Raw genomic sequence first — 13,554 nt, 5'->3', positions numbered from 1 at the left:
AGAACCACCCCTTCTTTCAAAATGCCGACCGGTTCAAGGACCTCAGGAGAATCAGGCAAAAAACTCCTAGAAAGGGCATCAGCCTTAATATTCTTGGAACCCGGAAGATACGAGACCACAAAATCAAAACGGGAAAAAAAACAAGGACCATCGAGCCTGTCTAGGATTCAGCCGCTTGGCAGACTCGAGGTAAATCAAATTCTTATGATCAGTCAAGACCACAATACGGTGCTTAGCTCCCTCAAGCCAATGTCGCCACTCCTCAAATGCCCACTTCATAGCCAACAACTCCCGATTGCCAACATCATAATTGCGTTCAGCAGGCGAAAATTTACGGGAAAAGAATGCACACGGTTTCGTCAAGGAACCAACATGATCCCTCTGGGACAAAACGGCCCCTGCGCCAATCTCAGAAGCGTCAATCTCAACCTGAAACGGAAGGGAAACATCCGGTTGGCGCAATACCGGAGCAGAAGTAAATCGACGTTTAAGCTCCTGAAAGGCAGAAACAGCCGCAGAGGACCAATTCGCCACATCAGCGCCTTTTTTCGTCAAATCGGTCAAGGGTTTAACCACGCTGGAAAAGTTAGCAATGAAACGGCGATAAAAATTTGCAAAACCCAAAAATTTCTGAAGGCTCTTTACGGACGTGGGTTGAATCCAATCATGAATGGCCTGAACCTTAACCGGATCCATCTCAATAGATGAAGGAGAAAAAATAAAACCCAAAAAAGAAACCTTCTGCACTTAGACCCCTTCACAAACAAAGCATTGTCACGAAGGATCTGAAATACCATCCTGACCTGTTCCACATGAGACTCCCAATCATCAGAAAAAATCAAAATATCGTCCAAATATACAATCAAGAATTTATCAATATAAGTCCGGAAGATATCATGCATGAAAGATTGAAAAACAGATGGAGCATTAGTGAGCCCGACCGGCATCACAAGGTATTCAAAATGGCCTTCGGGCGTATTGAACGCAGTTTTCCATTCATCACCCTGCTTAATACGAACAAGATTAGACGCCCCCCGAAGGTCAATCTTCGTAAACCAACTAGCCCCCTTAATCCTAGCAAACAAATCGGAAAGCAAAGGTAAAGGGTATTGAAACTTGACCGTGATCTTATTCAAGAGGCGATAATCAATACAGGGTCTCAAGGAGCCATCCTTCTTAGCAACAAAAAAAAATCACGCTCCCAATGGTGAAGAAGATGGCCGAATATGCCCTTTCTCCAAAGACTCCTTAACATAACTCCGCATAGCGGTATGTTCAGGCACAGACAGGTTGAAGAGTCGGCCCTTAGGAAACTTTCAGCCTGGAATCAAATCAATAGCACAATCACAGTCCCTGTGCGGTGGAAGAGAACTGGACTTGGGCTCATCGAATACATCCTGAAAATCAGACAAAAACTCTGGAATTTCGGAAGAGGAAGAAGAGGAGATGGACATTAAAGGAACATCATTATGAACCCCCTGACAACCCCAACTAGTCACAGACATAGACTTCCTATCCAACACAGGATTATGTACCTGCAACCATGGAAAACCCAACACGATAGCATCATATAAATTATGCAATACCAGAAATCGACAATCTTCCTGATGGGCTGGCGCCATGCGCATGGTCACCTGTGTCCAAAACTGGGGCTTATTTTTAGCCAAAGGTGTAGCATCAATGCCCCTTAAAGGAATAAGGTTCTGCAAGGGCTGCAAGGGGAAACCACAACGCCTGGCAAACTCAAGGTCCATTAAGTTCAAAGCGGCACCTGAATCCACAAACGCCAAGACAGAAAATTATGACAATGAGCAGATCAAGGACACCGATAACAGAAATTTAGGTTGTACAGTACTGATGGTAAATGAACTAGCGATCCTCTTTGTCCGTTTAGGGCAGACTGAAATGACATGAGAAGCGTCGCCACAATAATAACACAACCTATTCTGACGTCTGAGTCCTTGTCGTTCTGTCCTAGACAGAATCCTATCACACTGCATTGGCTCAGGACTCTGCTCTGAGGACAACGCCACAGCGCGCACAGTTCTGCGCTCCCGCAAGCGCCGATCAATCTGAATGGCCAAAGACATAGAATCACTCAGACCGACAGGCGTGGGAAACCCCACCATAACATCTTTAACGGATTCAGAAAGACCCTTTCTGAAAATTGCAGCCAAAGCATCATCATTCCATTTAGTCAACACAGACCATTTTCTAAATTTCTGACAATACAATTCTGCCGCCTCTTGACCCTGAGATAGGGCCAACAAGGTCTTCTCCGCTTGATCCACAGAATTAGGTTCATCATAAAATAGTCCTAAAGCCTGAAAAAAGGAATCTACATTAAGCAAAGCCGGATTCCCAGATTTCAGGGAAAATGCCCAATCCTGTGGATCACCACGCAGCAGGGAAATGACGATTTTAACCTGCTGAATAGAATCCCCAGAGGATCGAGGTCTCAAAGCAAAAAACAGTTTACAGTTTTTAAAACTCAAAAATTTGGACCTGTTACCAAAAAACAAATCAGGAGTAGGAATCTTCGGCTCTAAAACAGGAGTCTGAACAATATAATCAGAAATTCCCTGTACCCTAGCAGCAAGCTGGTCTACACGAGAAGCTAATTCCTGAACATCCATGCTAACACAAGACTCCTTAGCCACCCAGAGAAAAAGAGGGAAGAAAAGGCAAAGCAAACTGCAGAAAAAAAAATGACTCAACACCTTTCTTCCCTTCTTCTGAGATGCATTTAACTCATAGTGGGCCAGTTGTACTGTTATGATCCGGTGACTTTGGAGCCGCATGAACTTTCTCTGGAGTAGGTGGAAACTGTACTGACCGCAAAACCTGAACTAACACCGCAACTAGAAGTAGCCGTGGGGTGTGCCTAACAAACCCTAGACACCTCGACACAGCCGGAGGACTAAATACCCCTATATATAGAAATAGGAATACTACATTGCCTCAGAGCAGAACCCCAAAGGATAGGCAGCCCCCCACGAATATTGACTGTGAGTAGGAGAGGAAAAACACACGCAGGCAGAAAACAAGATTCAGCAAAAGAGGCCACTCTAGCTAAATAGGGAAAGATAGGACAGAATATTAAGCGGTCAGTATTAAAACCCTTCCAAAAATATCCACAGCAGATAATACAAAAAGTTCCACAATCTAACTAAAGACATGGAATGTATATCTACCACTCCAGAGAATCCAACAAGACTGAGAAAATACTGACACAATCTAAGCTGGACAAAAAACAGTGAATAGCACAGAATTATTAAGCACAAGTGTGCCACAGAAACAAAACCAGACACTTATCTCTGCTGATTTGGCAGAAGGCAGAAGGAACCAAACCAGGACCAAAACCTCCCAACAACCATGGACAACTGGCAAGGACTAATGAATCCTGCACGCCTAAATACCCCAGTCAGAACTGCAATCAGCAGATACACCTGACCAGGACTGCAACTCAGGGGCAACTGCATTACCACCTACAACCACCGGAGGGAGCCCAAAAGCAGAATTCACAACAGGCTGCGCAATATACAACGTGGGCTGCGCAATATACAACGTGGGCTGCGCAATATACAAAGTGGGCTGCGCAATGTACAATGTGGGCTGCGCAACGTACAACGTGGGCTGCACAATATACAACGTGGGCTGCGCAATGTACTGCGTGGGCTGCGCAAGGCACTGCGTGGGCTGCGCAGTGTACTGCGTGGGCTGCGCAATGTACTGCGTGGGCTGCGCAAGGTACTGCGTGGGCTGCGCAGTGTTCTGCGTGGGCTGCGCAATGTACTGCGTGGGCTGCGCAATGTACTGCGTGGCTGTGCTATACACTACGCATTCATATTCTAGAATACCCGATGCGTTAGAATCGGCCACCATCTAGTTACCTGTATAAAAGACATCTGTCCACACACTCAATCACACTCCAACCTCTCCACCAGGGCCAAGATCAAAGAGGTGTCTAAGGAAACCAGGGACAAAATTGTAGACCTGCACAAGGCTGGGATGGGCTACAGAGCTATAGGCCAACAGCTTGGTGAGAAGGCAACAACTGTTAGCACAATTATTGGAAAATAGAAGAGACACAACATGACTGTCCATCCTCCTTGGTTTGGGGCTCTATGCAAGATCTCGCCTCGTGTTGTAAGGATGAGAAAGGTCAGGAATCTGCCCAGAACTACAAGGGAGGACCTGGTCAATGACCTGAAGAGAACTGGGACCACAGCCTCAAACATTACTGTTAGCAACACACTACGCCATCACAAATTAACCCCTTAACGCTCAATGACGGATATAGCACATTATGAGCGGATGTTAGTTCCCGCTCCATGCCGTGCTATGTCCATCAAACATGCAGTGACAGTTCAGTGCCGACAGCTGCCACTGACAACTGAGTGGCACAGGAACAGGTGCAGGGACTCATGCCATCAGTCTGTGCACTCATGGTGTCAGAAGCTTTCAGTATAGGTATAATGCACTGTAATGCTAAATGCTAGCACATTGCAATACATTATACCTGCAATCAAATTTTTTAAAAAGTGAAAGTCCTATAGAGGGACTAAGTAAAAATAAAATACGAAAAATAGACAAAATAATAATTACACTGATAAAAACACATTTATATGTTAAAAAAAATAAATAAACAAAAAAGTACACATATTTGACATTGCCACATCCGGCAGAACCCGATCTATAAAATTGTCACACTAGTTAACCCCTTGTGAATACCATTAAAAAAAACACAAAAAAGTAGCAAACTGCTTTATCATCATACCGCTGAAAAAAAGTGGAATAAAACGTTATCAAAAAGACTAATATAAATAAAAATGGTATAACTGAAAACATCATCTTGTCCGGCATACCACAAGCTGCCATTAAGGTACATCAACGGAAAAATAAAAAGTTATAGTGCTCAGTATAAAGCGATGCAAAAATAATTATTTTTTCAATAAACGTTTTTAATGTGTAAATGCGTCAAAACATAAAAAAGATATTAATTAGGTATCGCTGTAATTGTACTGACTCAAAGAATAAAGCTGCCTTATCAATTTTACCACAAGCGGAACGGCTTAAAAAAAAAACAATTCCTGAATTGCTGGTTTTTGTTCATTCTGCCTTCACAAAAATCGTAGTAAAAAGCAATCAAAAAAGTTATATAACCAAAAATGTTACCAATAAAAACGTCAACTCATCCCGCAAAAATCAAGCCCTCACATGACTCTGTGGGCCGAAATATGGAAAACTTATAATTAAAATAAGGCAATGTAATAAAGAGTCTATTAGTGTGTGACAGCTGCCAAACATAAAAACCCTATATAAATCTGGTATCGCTGTAATCTCACCGACCCGAAGAATAAAGTCGCCTAATCACTTATACCGCATGAGGAACGACGTAAACAGTAAATAAAACCAATTCTTCACCTGAAGTTTATTTGCTCATTCTGCCTCCCAAAGATCACAGTAATATTTGGCACACATTTATCCTGTACTCTATGCTAAGGGTTTCCATGTAATTCTGTGAAATACGTGATTCAGACAAAACCCCCGGCAGAAGATTCCCTATAATGAGGCAGAAGGAGGCACTGTGGACACTGTCTGCCCTATGATCCAGCGGTGTCTGTCTTATTAGGATTGCATAAAAGTGCAATCGGCCACAGTTTTGTGCACTTTTGATAAGAAGAACACTGCTGAACAGAGGCCAGAGTACAGAATAACACTGCTGCCTCATAATAGTGAATGGATCTCTCGGGGGTTTCATCTGCATTACGTCACTTACAGATTTAAGGCTATGTGCACACGTTCAGGATTTTTAGCGTTTTTTCGGCCGTTTACACTTACATAAGCATCCCATCATTTTTAATGCATTAAGCATTTTTTGTGCACATGCTGCATTCTTTTCCGCGGTGAAATCACAATCCAGAAAAAAATTCAGCATGTTCATTGTTTGTGCGGAATCGCGGCGATTCCGCACACATAGGAATGCATTGATCCGCTTACTTCCCGCATGGGACTATGCCCACCATGCAGGAAGTGCATCATATGCGGTTGGTACCCAGGGTGGAGGAGAGGAGACTCTCCTCCAGGCCCTGGGAACCATATACCTGTAAAAAAAAAAAAAAAAAGAATTAAAATAAAAAAAATCGTGTTATCCTCACCTTCCGGCGTCCCCGGCAGCCTTCCCGATCCTCGTGATGCTCCCGTTCCCAGTAATGCCTTGCGACAATGACCTGTCATGACGCAGCGGTCTTGCGTGATGCTACATCATCTGGGGTCATTGCCGCGAGGCATTACTGGGAACGGGAGCATCGCGAGGAGCGGGAAGGCTGCGGGGGCTGTCGGAAGGTGAGAATTTTTTATTATTTTTAACATTACAGTATATCTTTTCACTATTGATGCTACATAGGCAGCATCAATAGTAAAAAGTTGGTCACACTTGTCAAACACTATGTTTGACAAGTGTGACCAACCTGTCAATCAGTTTTCCAAGCGATGCTACAGATCGCTTGGAAAATGCTAACATTCTGCAAGCTAATTACGCTTGCAAAACGCTAGTGTTTAGTGGGAATATGAATGCCAATTCTGCTGCTCCTTCTGCTGAGACATGTCTGTGTCAGCATCTCCCATTTAGCCAACGCTGGCTCCCGCAGCAACTCCAGGGAAACTGCCTGATCTGCAGGCACAGCTGTGCCACCAATGGACTTGTTTCCAAACCCTCTTTTGGCGATAATATCCTCCTTGCCTGGATATATATATATCTCAGCATTTCCACTGTATCACTAACGCCGACCAGCACAGTAACTCCATTCAAACATGGACCTGTTCTTTTTTCAAAACCAAATACCAATCTTATTGCCTGTCGGTGCACACTGTATGCATGCCTACCTTGGTGTCTTTTGGACCCCAGTGCAAAATTTTTTTTTCCCTCAGTGTGGATTGTATGTATACATCCTCATATTTAACTACCTCAACGATACCACATGTTCAAATTCTAGAAAACAACCTACGAAGGGCGACATTGTGATAAAGGCCACTGATTGGCCGAAACGTTAATTTTTTCAGACGCCTCACTTTTCACCAATAAATTATTCACTTGAAGCAAACCTTATCCTGTGCGAGTGCAGTGATTATATATTTTATTATACTACAGTATAAGCCGCCCCGAGTATAAGCCGAGACCCCTAATTTTTCCACAAAAAACTGGGAAAACTTATTCACTCGAGTATAAGCCTAGGGTGGGAAATGCAGCAGCTACTTGTAAATTTCAAAAATAAAAATAGATACCAATAAAAGTAAACTTGATGAGACATCAGTAGGTTAAGTGTTTTTGAAAATCCATATTGAATCAGGAGCCCCATAAGATGCTCCATACAAAATACGCCCCATATAATGCTCCATAAAGTTCATGATGGGCCCCATAAGATGCTCCATATTAAAATATGCCCCATATAATGCTGCATAAAAAGTTAATGATGGCCCCCATAAGATGCTCCATAGAATATTATGCCCCATATAATGCTGCACAAAGGTTGATGGCCCTATAAGATGCTCTAAAGAATATTATGCTCCATATAATGCTCCATAAAGGTTGATGGCCCCATAAGATGCTCCATAGATTATGCCCCATATAATGCTGCACAAAGGTTGATGGCCCCATAAGATGCTTCATAGATTATGCCCCATATAATGCTCCATAAAGGTTGATGGCCCCATAAGATGCTCCGTAGATTATGCCCCATGTAATGCTGCACAAAGGATGATGGCCCCATAAGATGCATTAGAGAATATTATGCCCCATATAATGCTCCATAAAGGTTGATGGCCCCATAAGATGCTCCATAGAATATTATGCCCCATATAATGCTGCTGCGATAAAAAAAAAAAAAGACATACTCACCTCTCATCGCTGGGGGAGAGGTGCCGGGGTCCTGAGCACGCTATGGGGGTCGCTGGCTCAGGCCCCCGGCACTTGCGATATTCATCTGTCCGCGTTCCACTGCCGCGCGCCGCTGTGTCTTCTGGGTCTTTGCAGTGACTGTTCAGGCAGAGGGCGCGCACTAACCACATCATCGTGCCCTCTGACCTGAACGTCACAGCCAGAGGACGCGGAAGACGGGGCCCGGTGGCGGAACGGGGACAGGTGAATATCGCATGACTCACCCTCCCCAGTTACACTCACCCCCTCCTGGCGTCGTCCCTGCTTCTCCGATGCGATGGTCTCTGGTGCCGGCAGCTTGTTCCTGTGTTCAGCGGTCACAATAAAGAAATGACTATGCGCTCTACCCCTATGGGAGTGGAGTCGCGTCCATATTCATTATTTTAATGAGCGGTACCACATAACCGCTGAACACAGGAACAAGCTGCTGGCGCCAGAGACCATGGCATCAGAGAAACAGGGACCGCGCCGGGAGCAGGTGAGTATGATGTGACAGCCGCCGCTCCCCCTCCCCCCGCCGAACCTTGGGACAATGACTCGAGTATAAGCCGAGAGGGGCACTTTTAGCCTAAAAAAAGGGCTGAAAATCTCAGCTTATACTCGAGTATATACGGTAATTGTTTTTTCTTCACTGACCATCTGTATAAAATTCAGTGACACACCTGTAGTATCAATATGGTCACTGCACCCCTAGATTAATTCATTTAGAGGTGAAGTTTGTAAAATGGGGTTACTTATGCGGGGTTCTGCTGACCTAGCACCTCAGGGGCTCTCCCAGTGGGTCATGGCACACTCAAACCATAAAAGTAAAATCTGCACAATAATAATATTGGAAGAAATGTAATTATTCTTTCTTCACTGTCCAAAAGTCTAAACTTCTGTGAGGCACATGTGGTGTCAATATGATCACTGCACCCCTAGATGAATTAATTGAGAGGTGTAGTCTGTAAAATTATATAACTTATTGGGGGTTTATGCTATTCTGGCACATCAGGCTCTGCCAATGTGAGATGGCACCCTGAAACCATTCCGGAAAAATCTGAACTCCAATATGGAGCTTCTTCTCTTCTGAGTTTAGCACTGTGCCTCAAAAGAAGTTTTCCCCCACAAATTAGGTATTGGCACACTCAGAAGAAATTGCACAACATATTTGGTGTCCATTTTCTCCTCTTACCCTTGTAAAAATATAAAATTTGGGGCTAAAAGTTTTTGTGGGAATTTTTTTTTTTTTTGGCTCCAAGTTATAAAATTCTGCAAAGCACCAGGGAGTTCAAGGTGCTCACCACACATACAGTTAAGTTCCTTGACAGATCTAGTTTCCAAAGTGGGGTCACTTGTGGGGGGTTTCCACTGTTTAGGCACATCAGGGGTTCTTCAAATGCAACATGGTGTCCGCTCTCGATTCTAGCCAATTTTGCATTCCAAGAGTCAAATGTGCTCCTTCCCTTCTGATTCCTGCCATGCGCCGAGGCAGTAGTTTTCCCCTACATATTGGGTATCGGCGTACTCAGGAGAAATTGCACAACAAATATTGCAGTCCATTTTTTCCTGTTACCATTGTTAAAATTAAAAAATGGGGCTAAAAGATGATTTTTTATTTACCCGGATCTACGCTATAAATTTCTGTGAAGCACCAGGGGGTTCAAAGCATTCACCACACATCTAGATAGCAGATTTTTTTAAAAGTAGGGCACCACCACAATTTAAAAAAGATCACCTGTGTTATGCCCAATTTAGAATCCTGTGAAACCCACAAGAAGAAGAGAGGCATAAAATATCACAAGAATCACTCAGAAGAATATATAAAAATAATTACTCTTTATTGAAATACACAAATACTAAACAATACTAAAACCATAAAAAAACATCTAGATAGGTTCCTTGAGGGGTCTAGTTCCCAAAATGGGGTCACTTGTTGGGCATTTCTACTGTTTAGGCACATTAGGGGCTCTTCAAACGCGGCATGGTGTGCGCTCTCAATTCCAGACAATTGTTCCAGAGTTAATACCTCAAAGTGACAGTGATCAGCTTTAAAAAAATGAAGCTTGTTCACTAACCTACAAAGTGGCTTGTTCATTAAGGGGTCAAAATCCTGCAGGGCACAAAAGGTGCCCCTGCTCATGCCAGTACATTTCCAGGTCCATGTGAGGAGGAATGGGAGAAGTTATGTGGTCAGAAGAGACCAAAATAGAACTTTTTAGTATCAACTCCACTCGCCATGTTTGGAGGAAAAAGGATGAGTACAACCCCAGGAACACCATGACAGCCGTGAAGCATGTTGGGGGGACCATCATACTTTGGGAGTGCTTTTCTGCAAAGGGAACAGAACGACTGCACCTTATTGAAAGGAGGATGTATGGGATCATGTATAGCAAGATTTTGGCCAACAACCTCCTTCCATCAGAATGAGCATTGAAGATGGGTCGTGGCTGGGTCTTACAGCATGACCATGACATGAAACATACAGCCAGGGCAACTAAGGAGTGGCTCCATAAGAAGAATTTTAAGGTCCTGGAGTGGCCTTGCCAGTCTCCAGACCTGAACCCGATAGAAAATCTTTGGAGGGAGCTGAAACTCAATGTCGCCCAGTGACAGCCCCGAAAACTGAAAGATCTGGAGAAGATCTATATCGAGGAGTGGGCCAAAGACCCTGCTGCTGTATGTGCAAATTTGGTTGAGCACTACAGAAAACGTCTGACCTCTGTAATTGCAAACAAAGGTTTCTGTACCAAATATTAAGTTCTGTTTTTCTATTGTATCAAATACTTATTTCATGAAATAAAATGCAACTTAAAGGGAACCTGTCACCCCACTCAGGCATTTGTAACTAAAAGAGCCACCTTGTGCAGCACAAATGCTGCATTCTGACAAGGTGGCTTTTTAGTTACAAACGCCTACACACGCTGAAATAAAAAGGGACGATAATGCAGCAAGAGGAGGCAGCGCCCAGCGCGCACAGCTCCGGAGTGACGGCTGTGCTGCGTCTGATTAGGAAGGAAAGTCCCGCCCCCGGGACGGTTTCAGGGTATGTGGGGGCACATTGTCTAAGTGTTTATTTCAGCGTGTGCAGGCGTTTGTAACTAAAAAGCCACCTTGTCAGATGCAGCATTAGTGCTGCACAATGTGGCTCTTTTAGTTACAAACGCCTGAGGGAGGTGACAGGTTCCCTTTAATTAGGTAAAAATCAAACACTGTGATTTTCAGTTTGGTTTTTTTTAGATTCTATCTCTCACAGTTGAAGTGTACCTTCGATAAAAATTACAGACCTCTCCAATCTTTGTAGGTGGAAAAACTTGTTAAAATAATTATACATGCTTTGCATCTCTGCAACCATACTGAATTGGTGAATTATGTTCCAAAGTCATTTAGTCTACACAATTAAAGCCGTAAAAATAAACCCAAAAAACATATGTCTGAAGATTTTTGTTCATCATTTCACCACAATTGAGTCTGCCTCTAGAGCTACTTTAATGCTTAGGCTACTTTCACACTGGCGTCGGTACGGGGCCGTCGCAATGCATCAGCCCGACGTACCGACGCACGTTGTGAAAGAAATGAACAACGGGGGCAGTGGATGCAGTTTTTCCAATGCATCCGCTGCCCCATTGTACTGCTGCACAAGGTGGCTCTTTTAGTTTGAAACGACTGGGGGGGGGGTTTGACAGGTTCCCTTTAATTCTATACTGTTATGGACAACCATCCCATCTTCAATACCAAATTGTTACACAGATGTTTTCTGACCTTCTTCAGATAGATATCGCAAGTCGTAGAACTCAGACGCAAAGGTGCCATAAGTGTCCTGATGCTTCTCATCCAGAGCGGCGTCTCCCTGGTCTGCACGGCTTCCCCTTGCGGCACTCTCATCTGTAGGGCTGGCCCCAGTGGATGATAAAAAGAAGAACCAGGTCCCCAAACGTAGACACTGCAGAAGCATGGCACTGTAAGACAGAGCGAGAAGTCACCTGTAGAAGAAACATGTGCACAGGTGTGTGTCATGGTGCGGAGTCAGCTGGAGTATATTCTCAAATAGCATGGCCACATACAGGCAGCACACATTAGGGAAATTAAGGTTGTGGACGTCAACATGACTACATGGCAGGATCTTACTCCTCTCTCCATAGTGAAATGAGCATGTTTGTGCTAGGCAATCCTAGTGCTCACGCCCCCTGAAGAAGCAACGATTGCGAAACATACGCTGAAGAACGGGACCAACGCTGGGACAGGACGCCAGTTATGGGTAAAAATACATACTGCTCATGTTGAATGTTTATCAGCTGAGCGTTATATACTGATTTGTTTTGGTAACCCACTGGAATATTATCTCCTGCTTTATAGCACTTTATACTATTTTGGACACATATTATCCTGCCCTGTCCTGACTTTGGTCCCCTTCATTTCTACCTTGGGTCACACTCTTAGATACCTTTATGTATTCATTGTACTATTTTTCATGTTTAAACATTTTTGTAATATTGATGTTATTAAAAAAATTGTATTTGATTTCCAAATAGCATAAATTAACTCTCTTTTTCTCCTTATTACACTGATTGCTATGAGTCGCCATTTTATGGGTATATTTGATATATGAAACTGGTACCTTTTTTGAATCCTAGTGCTTCAGTCTGGAGGAATATTAGTTGGATTCACAAGCGTTTAGCAGATAACTCCTAAGTATCTACTTCCACGATATAAAGCAATCACTTTATGATCGGTGGTGGTCCAACCTCTAGGACCTGCACCAATCCCAAAAATGCCAAATGAGCCCCTTTATTGTCAGGATTGTTAAAGATCCAAATGTCAGACCAGCACCAATCACAAAGCAGAGGCGTATAAGAAACAAAACCCACACTGACATTTTTTTCCTGCAAAGCACAGAAGTTACATAGATGCTATATTCTCCTAGGTGGGTACCCACTGACTGCAAGGCTGGGAACGGGAAGGGTCTGGCTATTGGTGGGGTACATGTACGGAGGTCGTTCAAACCGCTGAAGCGCATCACTAGACAGCTGCGGAAATATATGATGAACACTCTGTGAGCAATTCAGAAAGGAAAGGATTAGATTACCGAATCAAATAACCAGACATATAATCACCTCATCCTCATTAACCTTACATGTAATCCATAATAGGGACGCAGCTGAATGGATGGAATTACTGGGGTGCAATTTAAACAAAGAAAGTCATCCTGCCATATTGGTGGCATTGTTCACAAGCCAGTGACAATGGTCCCTGAAATCCCAGACATCTCAGTCTGGAGCAAGGCCTCCCATAAACGATCTATAAAGTGTAGAAGAGGCATCTACCTTTCCATAACAGTCTGTACTCTGTAGAAGAGACATCTAGCTTACAATAACGGTCTGTAAACTCTGAAAAAGAGGCAGAGATGCCTGCCATACCAGCCTGTACTCTGTAGAGGAGGCAGAGATCCCTGCCATACCAGCCTGTACTCTGTAGAAGAGGCATAGATGCCTGCCATACCAGCCTGTACTCTGTGGAAGAGGCAGAGATGCCTGCCATACCAGCCGGTACTCTGTGGAAGAGGCAGCGATGTCTGCCATACCAGCCTGTACTCTGTGGAAGAGGCATAGATGCCTGCCATACCAGCCTGTACTCTG

At 43.8% G+C, this 13,554-nt stretch overlaps 1 protein-coding gene across 1 annotated transcript in view; it reads right to left on the bottom strand.

Annotated features, from left to right (window-relative positions):
- Nucleotides 1-13,554, bottom strand: part of FRRS1L (ferric chelate reductase 1 like) — a 154,523-nt gene that overhangs the window by 91,924 nt on the left and 49,045 nt on the right. Inside the window, exon 2 of the mRNA XM_077269581.1 lies at nucleotides 11,681-11,877. Coding sequence (XP_077125696.1) covers nucleotides 11,681-11,873 — 193 coding nt within the window. The 5' untranslated portion in view covers nucleotides 11,874-11,877. The remainder of the gene's footprint in view (nucleotides 1-11,680; nucleotides 11,878-13,554) is intronic.

This window comes from Ranitomeya variabilis, chromosome 6 (assembly GCF_051348905.1).
Source record: "Ranitomeya variabilis isolate aRanVar5 chromosome 6, aRanVar5.hap1, whole genome shotgun sequence".
Lineage (NCBI taxonomy): Eukaryota > Metazoa > Chordata > Amphibia > Anura > Dendrobatidae > Ranitomeya > Ranitomeya variabilis.
This window is presented reverse-complemented; position numbering and strand designations above follow the sequence as displayed.